Below are 18,274 nucleotides of genomic sequence, written 5' to 3' on the forward strand. Positions count from 1 at the left end.
ATCCTGCTCAGAGAACAAAACTCCATCAAAATCACCCACCTGAGCTACAAATCTTCTCCACCATTATATTGAATTCAAAACGGAAGTAGTATTGAACAAAAGATCATGATGAATTAAAGTATAGGTTTGGCTTTTTATCGTATCCTATCAGTTTCCCTTTCTGAAAACAGTTCCGACATTTGAAATTCAACTGAAGAGATGTTGAGGTGAATGTAAGGTAGTAAATATCTCAATCCTAAAATGACTTTGATCCATAGTTGAAGCATTTTCTTTTATCTCTTATCTTACCAGGTACATCGTTTAATTATTATTGATGAAAATAACAAAGTTGAAGGAATCATTTCATTATCAGATATATTAAAATTTCTTACAAATTGGTCAACGGATGATGATGATGATGATGATGATGCTGATGATGATGATCACTATCATCACCACCATCATCATTATAACAATCACGCATCGAAACAAAGAAATGATCTTGTTCGAATGAAGAAATTCATTACAAATCCATTGCGTAATTCATATCAATAAAAAAACTAGTTTATATGCATCATTCTCTCCCCCCTCTCTGTCTCTCTCTTTGTATTCCCCTTTTCCTGAAATGAAATGTTATAAAACTGATCAATCAGTTTAACAATTAATGATTAGAATTGGATATAATGATGACTATCACTTGGAAGTAATTGGAAGGTTTATGGATTAATAATTAAAATATTACATTACTGTTACTTACTTACTTACGCCTGTTACTCCCAATGGAGCATAGGCTGCCGATCAACTTTCTTCAACCCACTCTGTTGTCCTAGGCCTTCGTTTACTTCCATTACTGTTACTACTAACACTAATAACATTACTCTTATTATTATTATTGTTACTATTCCATTCACTCTACTACTACTATTACTATCAACCCTACTCATCATTTCTCTAATTTCCTATAGGCGAGTAATCACAATTTTTTTTCAAAAAAAACAACACCTATTCTTTCAAGATCCCCTACTCTCTAATTTATGTCTTTTATTTAATTTACCTTTAGTTTTCTATCATTCAATAGAAATCATTATTTTTTTTTAAAAAAAATGTTATTTTCCAACTCCACCCCCTCACTATATTCTCCCCGAAAAAATATTCGATTCTATAAATACCCCCCCTCGGATTTGCATAAATTACAATCTTATTCTTTATCTCTTATTTGTGTACATAAATTATCTTGTTGATGTTTGTTATGGTTTTTGGTTTTTTTTTAACGGTTGTCTCATTGTTTATTCATCTTTGCATGTATGAACATATTTTCGTTTTAGATATTTCTGATTATAATCATATGCTCACTAGTGACTGACTTCAAGATACATGTTCTGGAGTTCTAGTTGGAAGCAGTGACCAGTGGAGTTCAACCAGGTCTGTCGGGAGATATCAACTCACCGATTACATTGGTGAATGGTTGCTCAATTTCGTGGATCGGTTGAAATTAGACATTAACACCGTTGGATGCCGGCTAGCTCAGTGGTCTGTCGGTTAAGGGCTCTGGCTCCAGACTGGTAGGTCCCGGGTTCGAATCTCGCGAGTGCGGGATCGTGGATGCGCACTACTGAGGAGTCCCATAATAGGACGAAACGGTCGTCCAGTGCTTCCACGTTTTCCATGGTGATCTAGCTTCAATCAACTCAAGATTTCAACTTTTAGATATTTATTAAATCTCATATGAATGAAATCATTGTTTCCCTCCACAGATTCATTCTATTTTTCCTTTGTTAGAAACAGAAACGAGAGATTTTTTACTTTTTAATGCACAGTGTTTGTGATATAACAGAATATATGTTCACTTGTATCCATGCAATCAGTCAGTCAGTCACAACGTAGAACTTCGTACGTACGTACGTACATCAGTTCAACTTGCCATACCACATCGCCCCCCCCATTTTTTAAAAAATATTTCTGATTATGATGATACAATGTCAGGTAATTGGGATGAAATTCATAATTAGTGCTTTTTTTCCTCGTTCTTCGTATTGCGTTATTTGTTAGTGTGTTGATAAAAACAAACTCACGAATTTATGTGACCCTTAGGTGAATTCCATATCATTGATGAGTAGAGTTATCACTACATATGAATAATGAATGATGTATAATACGTACTACTTGGTCATCAGTTGAATAACGTACATATAACTGTAGATGGCATCGAGTCTCGATTGACTATGATCGCCACTACAGTAAGATAACGCGCCCGAAAACAACTTGGTTCCTTCGATAGGTCGTAAACCAGAAGGTTGTAGCTGGTTCAGATAAAATATATTTATTGGCGATCTTGTGGTATCGAGTGAATACCGAGACGTGCCAAAGATTACAGGCAAAAAAAAGCAGAGCGTAAGAAAGTTCGAACGGACAAGATGGACAACAGAACGAAAAGTGATTTTGATACAGTTTAAAAAAATGAGTACAGTGAAACAATCACTGGTACAATTGGTTATAATAATAATAATTGTTTCTATTATACCAAAAAAGCAGGTCACTACAAAACTCTTCACAAATGTCACAGAATTGAATCTAAAGAATCAGCATATCGCTAATGATCAAAATGATTTAAAAGATCTTTTCTTTCTCTCCTGAAACCTTTTAAGTACGTGCTATTATTGTTTACTATACTATTAGCCAAAAGATTGACTAACGTCATTATTGTTTCCAACTACACAACTGATAAAAGATGCTTATTCCCATACTTTTAACCTGAACATCAAAACACCGGGAATGATTGGTCACAAACACTAGTTATTATGGATAATCGTAATTTACGTGATAATCTAAATGAAATATGAGACTATAACCATTTATAAATCTCAATAGGCACATAACTATGTACCTCAGTCTATTTTGGAAGTAAAGCTTCAGTTATAATTAGATTTTTTCCGGTAACATAGTCAACGTTCTAGAGTAGAAATTTACACGTTTCGACGTCAGTCAGCTCATTACTTACTTACTTACTTACGCCTGTTACTCCCAATGGAGCATAGGCCGCCGACCAACATTCTCCAATCCACTCTGTCCTGGGTCTTCTTTTCTAGTTCTATCCAACTTTTGTTCACTCTTGTCGTGTCTGTCTCAGTTTCTCAGTCTAGTGTGTTCTTTGGTCTTCCTCTCCTCCTTTGACATTCAGGATTCCATGTGAGGGCTTACCTTGTGACGCAGTTGGGTGATTTCCTTAAAGTGTGTCTTATCCACTTCCAGCGATTCTTCCTGATATCTTCCTCCACTGGATGGAATCTGGTTTGTTCTCTCCCACAGTAACGTGTTGCTGATAGTGTCTGGTCAACGGATCCGAAGTATCTTGCGTAGACAACTGTTAATAAACACTTGTATCTTCTGGATGATGGCTTTCATAATTCTCCACGTCTCCGCCCCAGTCAGCTCATTGCGATAGTTTATATATCACATTAGTTAATATCTAGCAGTCCACCTATAACAACCTAGTAAACCTGCTTACAGAGTAGGAACAATCATTATGAATAGAATACTTCTTATCAATAGAAGAAGCTTTTCTTGACTCTTTCTTTTAAACAGCTTCAACTAAATTTGTGGAACTAAATTTGTGGTTTATACAGGGAAATTTTATGTAGGACGAACTAACATAACACTCTATAGAACTTGCCATTTAAATGACATGATCTTATTCGAGATTCTGGAATTTGATTGGTTAACAAACTTTAATCAAGCATTATATCTTATGTATTATTAACCAATCAATTTTTAATGAATAATTTTCATCATGCTGATTGGTTAATAACTTCTTTGTTCTTAGCCATAGTGTTAATTTGAAGTTCGATTCGAGAGGTGTATAGAATGAAAAACACTTGCCTGATCTCATATCTATTAGGATTAAAATATATAATCTAAATAATAATGAATGTTTGAAAGTTCATCACATAAAATCAATTAGATGTAAAACTTGACAATTTGTTAAAGTTACAACTGGTTAACCTTTAAATTCACTTGGTGTTGTTTAATTGTAGCTTCCCATTGTTATTTTTAGGACTGCAATTAATCAGTCTCTTGTTAGCATATGTCTATCCTGTGCGGACTGCCTCGATATTGCCTGAGGTTACAAGCTTTGTAAGTAAAGATTGATAGTGGCTAGCAGTGGAGTCCAGGACGCCTGTTTCGTCCTATTCAAGACTCGTCAGCTGGATGAACATGCATCTCAGAGTTGATGTTCACTCTGCGACTCCAACTCAATACTGCTCGCTTCAAACGCCATTGTGTTATGAACTTAGCTACTGGTTAACCTTTAGTGTTTCATGGTAATATATGGGGGTACGTTTCTTAAATATTAAGGATTTTCACAGTTGAAAGCGTGAGGCCGTCCAGTGCTTCCAGGTTTTCCTTGGTGATCTAGCTTCAATTGACTCACGCTTTCAACTATGAAAACATTGGAATCTCCACAAAAACTCCTTCTGAATAAGAATTTTCACTATACTTAACAATTTAGGATAGATTCAAACAAGTAATACTAAGTGAAGTTAAACTTCACCCCCATTGCATGAACAGGTGGCTATCAGGACTCAGTAGCTAAGTGGATAACGCGATGGCGTTTGAAGCGAAAGGTACTGGGTTCGAGTCCCAGAGTGAACATCAACTCTGAGATGCAAGTACATCCAGCTGACGAGTCCCGAACAGAACGAAACGCGCGTCCTGGATTCCACTGCCAACAACTATCCATCTTTTCTTATAATGCTTGTGAATTAAGGCCATATCGAGGCAATACACACAGTATGCACATATGCCAATAAGAGACTGACCAGTTGTAGTCCTAAACATCAATAGGAAGATTCAAACAAGTAATACTAAGTGAATGTAGGGTACGGTTGTTATTGATTAACACTGATGAAAAAGGGAACTAGGAATAAACACAGTATTAACTATTACATTTCCTTTAAAGTTGTAAGTAAATAACTCAGAAAGTTAAATTTGCAATATTTTCGAATTCCTATTTTACAGACGACCTCGAGAATTTACTAAAACAGAAGTATATCAATCGACTTTTTAAGGATTAAAAGGTCAGTCATTCTTGAATGGTCTATTGGACCAATAGAGTATATTTATCGACATAAATGCATAGGAAATTAGTCAATAAAATGAAATTAGACATTAACACCGTTGGATGCCAGCTCAGTGGTCTATCGGTTAAGTGCTCTGGCGCGAGACTGATAGGTCACGTGTTCGAATCTCGCGAGGCTGGATCGTGTATGCGCACTGCTGAGGAGTCCCACAACAGGACAAAACGGCCTTCCACTACTTCCAGGTTTTCCATGGTGGTCTAGCTTCAATTGACTCATGACCTAAACTATGAATATGCCGAAATCTCCACAAAACCCCTTCTGATCTAAATAAAAAGACGTCTAAAAATACTTCTATTATTCTGAATTGATAATTGGATAACAGGAAGGAATAGACAGATGTATCGTTGAAGTTTGCTGCTTTTCAATAGTGTGTGTACGCCTGTGTTACTAATTTTAAGACAAGGAGAATAACTAAGAATGAGAAACATTGGAGATTATTCTCTGAATATACAGTATAAATACTATTCTTAATGTATGTTGATTCAACAGTTTGTTCATAATACTTTCATACTATCTTAATTGTTCGTTTTTAGTCGATTCACTAACTGTTGTTCTATTTTATACTGTTTATAAATCACAGTAAATTATTCATAAAGGTGAGTAATAAAAAGTCAAGTTTCAGTCTTCTGAAGCTTATTGAAGCCAATGATAACAAGTGTCCAAATCTTGAAATGTGCTTAAAAGTAGACAAATATTAATCTCTTTCTCTCTCTCTCCTGATTATAGAAATCCTACTTCGTTATATCATTGAGTTCTATTTTTTTTCCGATTTGCTTCTAAACTAATTACTTCATAATAACTAACTGAACTCCATTCATTAGCGTTTGTTCATCTCGTGATCACTTGTTTTTAGCTCTTTTGTTTTTTGTTACCACCAATATTGTACAATGTTTTTCAACATAAAACATATATTTGCCCTCACACAAATCAAATGACTAAGCATAGTACATATATATCTAGTGTATCCCTGTACCAATGTTTATGCGTTTAAATAAATAAATTTTATCAGAAGAGATTTTTGTGGAGATTTTAGTAATTTTATAGTTGAAATTATGAGTCAATTGAAGCTAGATCACCATGGAAAACCTGAAAGCACTAGACGTCCGTTTCGTCATGTTATGGGACTCCTCAGCATTGCGCATCCACGATCCAGTCTCGTGAGATTCGAACCCAGGACATATCAGACTCGCGCGCGAGCGCTCAACCTCTAGATCACTGATCCGGCATGCAACGGTGTTAATGTCTAACTTCAACTAATCCACGAAATTAAGCAACCGTCCAATATTGTCTTTTGTGAGTTGATATCTCACAACAGACCTGATTGAACTCCACTGGTCATTGCATCTCACTAGAATTCCAGGAAATATCTCTTGAAGCCCGTCATTAGTGAGCATATGATTATTATCAGAAAGGGTTTTTGTGGAGATTTTAGTAATTTTAATTAATCCCATAAATTTATTTACATTCTTCCCCCAAATGCCCTGGTATCGCCGAGGGCATGTAGAGTCAGCTCTACCTCTCCAAATGCTCTCGCATGACCACGCATATACAGCCACTGACAGGGAAGTAATACTCACTGACCTCTAGCGGCCACGGTGTTCTTTACGAAATTGAGAGGACGAAAAGAGAATATCCGATGCTTTAACCAGATTGGTGGATAATGGATATCAACCTAGGGGAGTTGGAAAACCCTCATTCCAAACCAATGGTGAATATACGCTCCAGAATCCTGAAGTAACTAATGCAGTATGAACCAATTGTTGGTCACCCACTTCTATGGGACTACATCTCTTTACGTTGCTCCACTTTCTTGTGGATCAGACCTTTAAGTCCAAGTCTCCGGATGTGGCCTCCTAAGAAAACCACCTGTTTCAGTTTGGGCACCCACGTTGTATCACATTCCACACACAAATCAAGTGACTTGTTTAGCGCATGTGTTTTTGGTGCCCCTCTGTATCAATATTTATGTGTTCAAATAATGATAAATATATCATAGTAATGCTTGTTCATAAGAATTCCCAACTAAACTTATTGATGTAAGTGATTTCAATCTAATTAGTAACTATAGTTTTTAAATATTACAGGTTGTAAGCAGCTGACGAGAACCTAATGAAATCAAACAAATTCATGTTATTCTGCTCAAATCTTCGACCATACTCTCTTCAATACGATGAAGAAATTATGTATATTGAATTGATCATTTTCAACAGCTTTATCGGCTACCCAATCAGCTATACAGTGGAAATTGAAACTGTAAGGGGTAATTCTACTATCAAAAGTTGAATAGTAATGTATACAGTCTAGGTACACTGTAGTTTCTCCAATTTGCATGAATACGTAGGCGTTTACCTTGGCTATTAGCATACATACATGTAAGCGGTACTTACATTTATATCTGACCTACCATGTGACCTTGATATAGCATGTGATCTGTCAAGTATACCAATGGGTTAATTAAATAGTCGAAAATCCTACACTAAGAACTAATGTAAAACATGTAATTTTTCAAACATAAAAGAGTTTTTTACATTTTTTAACTCGGATTAACAATAACCGTAAATGTTTTCAACCATTCTGACTTATCCAAAAGCTGTCTACTTTTAAGTTTGATCAATAGAAATCAGTTATATGAGAGAGAATATACAACTTCATTAGTACAGACAACAAATGGAGGCATGACATGAAGACATTTACAATGGTGCTTTGTATGTTCATGATTTGGATAATTCCATTTTAGTTTTATTATTTCATACCTTTCTCAGTCACAGACTTTGGATGACACTGATCAGAAGTGGTCTCAATAGCACAGATCCAATCACTCATTATCTTCCTTTGAATCTTGAGTTTCAAAGATTATTTGATACTTTTTTTCGCGAATTCGTTCCTTCTTGAATCATATTGTCTATCTTTAATGTTATCTACCACTCCTGATACTGTTACTACTTCTACTATTCTGGGATTTATCTCACTGTAATGATTTGGTATGACAACTTCAACTAGTGCACACATGTACCAACTTCTAAGCTGCTTATGCTTGACTAACTCAGAAAAACTGAAATGATTTAAAAAGAGAAACCGAATACTGAGAACTTTTTGATAATCTGAAAAGTATCTAAAATAAGTTTCTGGTTTAAAAATAGCCAATTCAGTGAAATCAAATTGACTTTACAACGGATGCATACATGTGTAGTCATAAATTAATAATGAGTTGTATCAAGACTAAGATCCCTCACAAGATTCTCAAAATCATCCAGAAATCATACGACGGACCACAGTGCAAATTCGTGCATGGAGGACAGCTGATAGATGCATTTCCAGTAAGGACCGGAGTCAGACAAGCCTGTCTACTCTCCCCCTTCCTCTTTCTACTGGTGATTGACTGGATTATGAAGACTTCGACATCTGAGGGTAAGCACGGAATACAATGGACATCTCAGAATCAATTAGAAGATTTGGACTTCACAGATGACCTAGCCCTCCTACCTCATACACACGAACACATGCAGACGAAGACAACTAATGTAGCAGCAGCCTCTGCAGCAATAAACCTCAACATACACAAGGGAAAAGCAAGATTCTCAAATACAACACGGAGAACACCAACACAATCACACTTGATGGCGAAACTCTGGAAGATGTAGAAACATTCTAAGATTACAGCAGAACAACTAAATAGTCTTAAATTAGATTGTAAAGTTAACTGATCAATCATTTACGACATTTTTTGACCGATCACAATCAAGTTGTAATGTGAAAAAACAATCAGTGAGATCACAACAGTAGCTGTTAATCACTTATTTAAAGTTTAGTTAAATATTAACATTTAACTCAATTTTAAAGTTTCTGATTTTTCTTGACACTTCTTTGCCCCCAAATGCCCTGGTACGGCCGAGAGTGGAGAGAGTCCGCTCTCCCTCTCCAAATGCTCTCACATGGCCACGCGTATGTAGCCTCTGCCGGGGAAGTCCTACTCATTGCTTTTTCACAATACGGGTGTTGTTTACGAAATTGAGAGGACGAAAAGCGAATGTCCGGCGCTGTAACCGGGTTGCTGGACACGGAAAGTACACCTAGGAAAGTTGGAAAACCACAATTACAAACCAATGGTGCACATGGGCTCCGGTATCTTGAGGGAACAAATGGCGTATGAATCAATCGTTGGTCACCGGCTACCATGGGACTACATCTCCTCACGATCCTCCACTGCCTTGTGGATCAGATCTTTAGGTCAAAAGCTCCGTGTGTGTCCCCCTATTTAAACCCTCTGTTTCGGTTTGGGCACCCGGACAGTGTCACAGCCCTCACACAAATCGAATGAGATTTGTGTGGCGCATATGTATCTGGTGCTTCCTTGTACCAATATTTATGTGTTTAAATAAATAAATAAATGACACTTCTTTAAATTTGACCATCATCACCTTAGTAATCTTATGTAGTATCATTTCAAAGTCTACATACCTAGTATAAGGTTCCGTGATAATAGTAAAGCAAAGATTGGTATTTACCATTTGATGATGATTTAAGCCATAAGCTCCTGTAACTTGGATACCTTTTAATGAACACCGGTTTTCTACTGAATATTATATACCGATGATGAGGTTGTAAAAGATGAGAAATTGAAACTTTTATAACCAAATGTACTGGAATAAATGACTGGACCGTTTGTTATTCAGAATTCTAAACTATAAATCATGGTATACAAAACCAAACAACTTAGACGAAACAATAATCATAGTATGAACAGTTTTCATCACAAACTAAAAATAACAAAGGACATTTACTTACTTAGCCTGTTACCCCTCGAGGAGCATAGACTGCCCATCAGCATTCTCCTTTCAACCCTGTGGAGCATGTTTACAGTTCTTTTTATGTCTGACTTCGGTGCTTCAGCTGGTATATTGTCAGGTACTGCTGCTTTCCCACTCTTGATTTGTCTGATGGCCATCCTGAATGCTTCTATCGTTGGAGGGACAGCTATAGGAGGGTTTGTGTGTGTTACTTCGATGTCCGGTGGATCCAATGGGGCTGGACTATTCAACAGTTCCTCGAAGTATTCTACCCATCTGTCTCTCTGTTCCTAAATCTCATTAATTATCTTTCCTTCTTTGTCCTTGACTGGTCTCTCCGGTTTACTATATCTCCCTGCTAGTTTCTTCGTTGTATCATATAGTTGTTTCAAATTTCCTTCTCTTGCAGCCTTTCCCACTGTCGTTGCTAGTTCTCCCATGTATTTCTACTTGTCGGCTTTAATGCTCTTCTTCACTTGCTTGTTTGCTTCTGCGTACTCTGCTTATACCTTGACTTTCTCTGCTCGTGTTCGACTGTTGTTAATTGCTATTTTCTTGTACTTGCTTTCTTAAATCATGTCCAGGGTTTTCATACAGATCCATTTCTTATGATGATGCTTATAGTGGCCCAGCACCTCCTGACACGTTGAAGTTAATGTTTCTTTGATCCCTTTCCAGCTGTCCTCTATCGTACTTTCTTCTTTCAGTAGATCCTGTAAAGCTTGGATAATACCTGGGTGCTCAAACCGAAACAGGTGATTTTCTTAGGAGGCCACATCCGGAGACTTGGACTTAAAGGTCTGATCCACAAGAAAGTGGAGCAACGTAAAGAGATGTAGTCCCATAGAAGTGGGTGACCAACAATTGGTTCATAATCCACTAGTTACTTCAGGATTCTAGAGCCCCTGTGCACCATTGGTTTGGAATGAGGGTTTTCCAACTCCTCTAGGTGGATACCCCATATCCACTAATCTGGTTAAAGCATCGGACATTCATTTTCGTTCTCTCAGTTTCGTAAAGAACACCGTGGCCGCTAGAGGTCAGTGAGTATTACTTCCCTGACAGTGGCTGTGAGAGCATTTGGAGAGGGAGAACTGACTCTACCTGCCCTCGATCATACCAGGTCATTTGGGGGAATATCCCCACATTAATTACTTACGCCCGTTACTCCCAATGGGGCAAAGTCCACCGACCAGTATTCTCCAGCCCACTCTGTCCTGGGCCTTCATTTATAGTTCTACCCAGTTGTTGTTCATTCTTCTCATGTCTGTCTCCATTTCTCGTCGTAATGTGTTCTTTGGTCGTCCTCTTTTCATTTGACCCTGAGGATTTCAAGTGAGGGCTTGCCTTGTGAAGCAGTTAGATGCTTTCGTCAATGTGTGTCCTATCTGCCTGGGGCCCCTCTGGGGTTACTGCCGGTCCCAAGCCCGGATAAAGGGGGAGGGTTGGGCATGGAGTTATCAACCCCATCCAGTAGACAACTAACTCGCTAAAAAACGCCAACCAGAAAAAATTCAAACATCCTCACATAAAGTACCTGAACTAATAATAATATGGATGACACTAGTAGTGACTAACTTCCAGATGAATTTTTCGAAGTTTCATAAGTACTTATCACAAATTTGTGTAAAAGTCACCATTAGATTTCGGCTTGATGATCTAAAGGTTTAGCTCGAGACCAAAGGTGCTAGGACCGATTTCTGACTACGATATGGTATGTGTGCACTTCTGAGTTGTCCCATATTAGGAAAAAACAGTTATTCAGTGCTTCTAGCTTCTCAATGGTTTTGTTAGATCGGCTCATGATTTCAATAATGATATATTTTACTCATCGATGATACCAAATGAAGGTTTGGCCACCGTCAAGAGTATTGAAGTGAATTTTTTTGAAAATAATCATCGTATTGTGTGTATTAAGAAATGTCGGTAGTTTTAAAGATTTGATTTTTCATGTTTGAAGTTATGGGTGTGTACCGGTTTAACAGTTTCAAAACAAAAAATGGAGAAAGTTATCCAGTACTCGCTTGTTTCCAGTGCCCCCTTTTATAGTTAACAAATCAATCAAGATAACTTCAAATTTGCTTAAGTGCTCATGCATTCTTACTTTCATTAATGACTACAATTTGTAAACACTATAAAAAGATGTGCAAAAGATATCTCCATCTGTAGATGAGATTAATCACGACTTAATATCAGTTGATATACTATTGAATAACAGGAACGAGACTTGAAAGTCGCATATTTCAATACCAGCAAGATAATGAGTATTTACTGTTGAGGAGTTCGATGCTAGAACCGAAAAGCTGACCTGCATTTCCTAGTTTTTAATAAGGCTACAACTGAGATCAACTCAAGGTAAATATTCTCCACATAACTGCTTCATCGAAATTTTGTTTTCAAAGTTGGAATCATAAACTAACTTTAGCTAGACCACCATTAGAAGCACTAGACGGATATTTCATCAGCAATGCGCATCTCTAACAGGAACTGAACTCAATACATTCGGTATAGCGTACAAAATCCATTCTAGGACAAAATAACTATCCAGTGCTTCCTGGTTTTTGATGGTAGTATCTATAAAAAAAAACCATAAAAATTCTTTATCTCATTCATTCCATTCTACACAAATTTATGATGTGTCACATTCACACTAGCATATAAGCATAACCTTAAAGGTCAACGATTGACTTGTCGAAATACAATCACTTTGGTTATTTTATTTCAGACTATAGACAATTTGGTCTAGACAACAACAACAATTGGCACTGTTAACATTATGACCTATAGAACTAACTGTTGACAATTAAAACTGCACATTATTTGTCATAATAATGAGATAATTCATTTATAATTCATTTTATTATTGTGAAGACATACATTGATTGACATCATTGACATACAACCAGTTGTTCCTGTTGTATGTAACCCCTAGTTAGCATAAACAGTATTGTAGATTGATTAGATTCAATCATTGAAACTATATGTATTGATTGTTTGGAAATAGTATCACCTGTTGCGAAATTTAATACAAAGAGAAAAGATCAATTCCAAGCGTAAGATACATTCACACTCATTGATGATTGTCTACGTTTACAAAAGTTGTGAAAATATTCAAATTTTATGAGCAAAGATTAATAGTGGATAACAATGGAATCCAGGAAGCGTGTTTCGTCCTATTTGGGAATCGTCAGCCGAATGTACCTGCATCTGAGAGTTGATGTTCACTCTGGGACTCGAACCCAGTACCGTTCGCTTCAAACGCCTTCGCGTTATCTACTTAGCTACCTGCTTGTGTAATGGGGTGAAGTTTAAATCTAACTAAGTATTGTTTGTTTGAATATTCCCATTGATGTTTAGGATTGCACCTGGTCAGTCTCTTATTGGCATATGTGCATGCTGTGCGTATTGCCTCAATATAACCTTAATTCACAAGCATTGTAAGCAAAGATGGATAGTTGATGGCAATGGAATCTAGGACGTGTGTTTCGTCCTATTCAAGACTCGTCAGCTGGATAAACCTGCATCTCAGAGTTGATGCTCACTCTGGGACTCCAACCCAGTACCGTTCGCTTCAAACGCCATCGCGTTATCTACTTAGCTACTGGTTAACTTTTACTGTTTCATGATAATATCTGGAGGTACGTTTCTTAAGTATTAAGAATTTTCACTATACTTAACAATGTAGGATACAGTTGGTATTGGTTATCACTGACGAAAAAGGGAACTTGGAATAAACACAGTCCTAACCATCACATTTCTTTTAAATTTCTAAGCAAACGACTCAGATTAGGTTTATATGAAACAAGGTTAAATTTACAATATTTCTGACTTTCTATTTTACAGACGACCTCAAGAATTCACTAAAACGGAAGTTATTTAGGACTGCAATTGAACAGTCTCAAATTCTATATAAGTAGCATTAATATCATCATTATGGTTTGAATAATTTTTTTTGTGGTTAGCGTCTTTTTTAGCGAGTTGGTTTTCCATGGGATGGGGTCGCTAACCCCATACCCAACCCTCCTCCTTTATCCGGGCTTGGGACCGGCAGTAGCCTGACACTATCAGCAACAAATTACTGTGGGAGACAATGAACCAGATTTCAGAGGAGGAAGAAATCATGAAGAAGTGCTGGAAGTGGATTGGGCACACTTTGAGGAAATCACCCAATTGCGTCACAAGACAAGCCCTCACATGGAATCCTGAAGGCCAAAGGAGAAGAGGAAGACCAAAGAACATATTACGACGAGAAATAGAGACAGACATGAGAAGAATGAACAACAACTGGATAGAACTGGAAAAGAAGGCCGAGGACAGAGTGGGTTGGAGAATGCTGGTCGGCGGCCTATGCTCTATTGGGAGTAACAGGCGTAAGTAAGTAAATATTACCATCAACAGTGCAAAAGTATGATTAGATAATACTCATAGTTGTGTAGTTAGTCTAGATTAATTCTATTTAAAAAAAGCTTCTGTAACCAAACGAAATCGACAGCAGAAACAACTCAAGGCATAAACACACAGATTGTGATGTCACACCAGCACAATGAAACGAATTAAAAGAAAGTAGAGATAACAAGAGGTAAGAATGGTAGTAGGAAAAGACAATGTACTGACAAATACAATTCGTAAAATCATCTATGGAGAGATATTGAAACTTAAGAGTTAAAATAACACAAAGTAAATTAATCAATGACACTCACATCAGTTCTGAGTCATCTCATCCAACGGACTTCAACCAAGTAATCAGATTAGAAGATTCTAGGCCGTGACCGCAACACATTAAAAAGCCATAAACTAAATCAAGACAATTGTTCAGTACTTTGTTATTTCCCATTGAACTTCAGTTGTGTTATTTCAAAATGAAATTCGTTTTCTAAAGTGTATATCACTAAGACATCAACATTTCACAGTCTGAACTACACTAAAATTATTAGAAGTGATAAGGTAAATTATTCCATATGGGTATTATAAATCTATAAGTGTTAGAAATCAAAAACACTTCGTCGTAGTTCTAATCACCTCAGAGGTATACAGGTGTTGTACCTATTATGAAACATCAAGATCCTGAGTTAGGTCATTTGGTTTGCGTATAGGTTGGTGAATATAAACTTCTGAAGATTATTACAACAGAAGACAAGTTTTCGAACCTGTCTTTAACTTGTGAAATTTTCAACTTAACTTCATGAAAACCACTGAATTCAGAAGACATGGAGGTTTTATATTGTATAGAACTATCAAGGCTGTACACTGTTAGAGAATACAAAACAATACAAGACTCAGCATTCTTTCTCCACGAATTCACCCGTTCTGTCAATGGTGTTAGGGTGAAAAAGACAATGTTAAGAAGGAAATACTCCTGTCTAGTGTAGGCTGACTGACCTTAGTGCGTTCAGTTATCCAAAGTTACGTTACACACTACCTATAAACGACTAAGTTTACAATCTGTTAGGTTTTGACACATTTTCCCGACTTTATATGGGAGAGTTATTCCACCAATTAGTCGATTCCTTGACACTTTACGTTCTCTGATCACATCTATGAGTATGAAATAGGAACTAGTAAAACAAGATCAAATACTCGCTCATAACCTGAACGTGTAGCTGGAGAGCAAATTTAATAACAACAGAATTGGAAGAATCATGAAGCATATACAGGAAAAGTGAAGGAAGATGTCCAAATAATGTATTTAATGCATGGTTTTCATATTTTACGAAGGCATTGTGTAATTTTGCATGAAGTAGTAAATTGATTTTCCTCAAGCTTAGTTCTTAATCACCACAGTACTACTAACTACGACTAGTCCTATTCTTATTTGAATTTATAAAACATAAGACGTTTTAAATAAGATCCAGAAACATCCATACTTTGTTTTGACATGACTGAGGGAAAACAGATACTAGGGCTATGTAGGGCTTGTATGATCGGACTGTAGTTACAGGAAAGCAGTTGTATGATGTTGTCTGAAAACCGATTATTTCGCCTATATTGTCTATCTAGTAGCAATGATAGTGAGACAACAGCTGAGGCCAATATTGAGTGACTATTGATCTAGAAAACAGTGCTCCAACGCTTGGTTGTCCGATAACTGGAACAGAAGACAACATAGAAACCAGGTTACCTCTAATCATGCAGTCCATTCTTATGACTCAACACCTAACATAAAGTGAAATTTTGACCACACATCAATATGATTAAGAAATTACAATACAGATATAACTACACAATGAGTGGAAGAGAACAATGTGATAGGTTCGTAATTAATTAATAATAACTTCAAAAAGGTGAAAAACACAACAATAGCTTGTGTTGTTAAACGACAGCTTACACGTTAAGGTATACAAAGACACAAGAACTCAAGGATATGATAATTAGACAAAAATTTAAACAATAACTTAAGGTTGAACAGTTCTGAAGGTCCAGTTTTGTTTAGTATTTTCCCGATTATAGGAGTTTGCCACAAAATTTTTATGTATCATCATACACCCTTCATTTGTTCATTCCGGTTAGATCTTTTTTTTCTTAGGAAAGGGGATCAACTATTGTTTAGCTTATTAGACAAATACTAAATCTTCATAGTTGAAATCATGAGTCAATTGAAGCTCGACCACCATGGAAAACCTGGAATCACTGGATGGTTGTTTTGTTCTATTATGGGACTCCCCAGCAGTGCACATCCACGATCCCGCACTCGCGAGATTCGAACCCAGGACCTACCAGTCTCGCGCCAGAGCACTTAGCCAATAGACCACTGAGCTGGCCGGCATCCAACGGTGTTAATGTCTAACTTCAACCAATCCACGATGTTTGAGCAACCGTTCATCCGTTGTCTTCAGTGAGTTGATATCTTCAAAGGAATAATTCCTTTAAAAGCATAGAAACTTACTCCACTACAGAAAGTCATTTCTGATAACATAAGAAAGATTTATATGGGCCATAATAAAGACTAATTTCTTTATAGTAACACATAATTTTTAGTGTCTTTTAGTACCTCTTTATCACAGCTCCGTAAGCTTTAACCAAGAACCTTACATTTTGCGATACAGTGCACATTGGTAGTCAATGACTTCATGAACTGATACTATTACTTGGTGTAGCCATTTCCTAACCTTTTCCGAATCTACTCTTATAGTTAACAAAATTATGCTAGAATGAGGAAAATAGTTTGGTTTACATACGGCACGTTACAAGCACTTCGTTTAACGAAGAGACACAGTCTCAATAATTAACTTGTCGTTTTGAATTAAGCACATAAACATTGCTCTTTTGTAATACACTACAAAAAGATCTCCACCGACTGCTTCGACGTGCGATGTTTTATGGTGTAGGAGTAGGTTGGAAAAAAGCTAGAGGAGGTCACATCAAAATGTGGCACAAATCCATGAAGTCACTGACAAGTGGACTGAGCCATGTTGATAAGTGTAGACTAACCGGTTGGGATGCGCGAGATGTTAGTAATCGATGATCAGAGACCTTGAATGACATGGCTTAAAATCGTTTGCGATGGTGCATCCACTCTTTGTGTTCTCCCAGATTCTAATATTTTGAATACTTCATGACTCTATCGTTTTCCTCTATCCAAATTTACTTCACTGGATTATACTCATTCAATAACATTTTCAAACCCTAATCTTTCGGATTAATGTTTATACTCTTCTACGTTTTGACTAACTGACAAGAAGATCTATAATCAAAATATGTAAAAATGTTCTTGTCAGGATCCTAATCCAGCTCTACGCCACTAATTTGATTTGAACAACAATGAGTAGTAGTAATAATAGTACTTGTTTCCCACTTAATAATATTTCACAGAATCAGTCACCCAAATTTACAATCAATATAAATGAGATACACTCAATAATAATTTCGCCTATAGCTCTTCTAGAATTACTGCCGGTCCCATGCCCGGGGTAAAAGAGGAGGGTTGGGGGGGCATGGGGTTAGCAACCCCATCCCATAAAAAAAACGAACTCCCTGAAAAAAAACGCTAACCAGAAAACAAAAAAAGTACACTCAGATCATGTGAACAACAAAACAAACAATAAACAAGTAATAACATTTTTTTGTTTTATAAAACTGATTTATTTTATAAGAATCAATTTGGAAATATTCATATATATATATATCTATAAAGTAAGCCAATAAAACAAGATGATGGATGAGTTAATTTCAAATGACATAGATAGAGAACATAGATCATATTGTATTATAACAGTTGAATAGTGTAATATGTATAGATTGAAATGAAAAAAAAGGGAGCACCTTTATGTAATGACCATGATTAAACATGGATTAATACTTATGATAACTCCGCCTGAGTTACTGCCGGTCCCAAGCCCGGGTAAAGGAGAATGGTTGTACATGGGGGTTAGC

General features: G+C 36.7%; 1 protein-coding gene and 1 non-coding gene across 2 annotated transcripts in view; both read left to right on the top strand.

The window, feature by feature from the left end:
• Positions 1-795, top strand: part of Smp_142030 (AMP-activated protein kinase, gamma regulatory subunit, putative) — a gene marked incomplete at its 5' end in the record, with an annotated part of 15,412 nt that extends 14,617 nt beyond the window's left edge. Inside the window, one exon of the mRNA XM_018792087.1 lies at positions 292-795. Within this exon, the coding sequence (XP_018647266.1) occupies positions 292-534 (243 nt within the window). The 3' untranslated portion in view covers positions 535-795. The remainder of the gene's footprint in view (positions 1-291) is intronic.
• Positions 796-4,560: 3,765 nt separating this feature from the next.
• On the top strand, positions 4,561-4,627 carry Smp_tRNA_00555_Gln_TTG.1.1. The gene has a single exon. It is a non-coding gene (tRNA).
• The last annotated feature ends 13,647 nt before the right edge of the window (positions 4,628-18,274 follow it).

The sequence above is a fragment of the Schistosoma mansoni genome (assembly GCF_000237925.1).
Source record: "Schistosoma mansoni, WGS project CABG00000000 data, supercontig 0222, strain Puerto Rico, whole genome shotgun sequence".
Classification (NCBI taxonomy): Eukaryota; Metazoa; Platyhelminthes; class Trematoda; order Strigeidida; family Schistosomatidae; genus Schistosoma; species Schistosoma mansoni.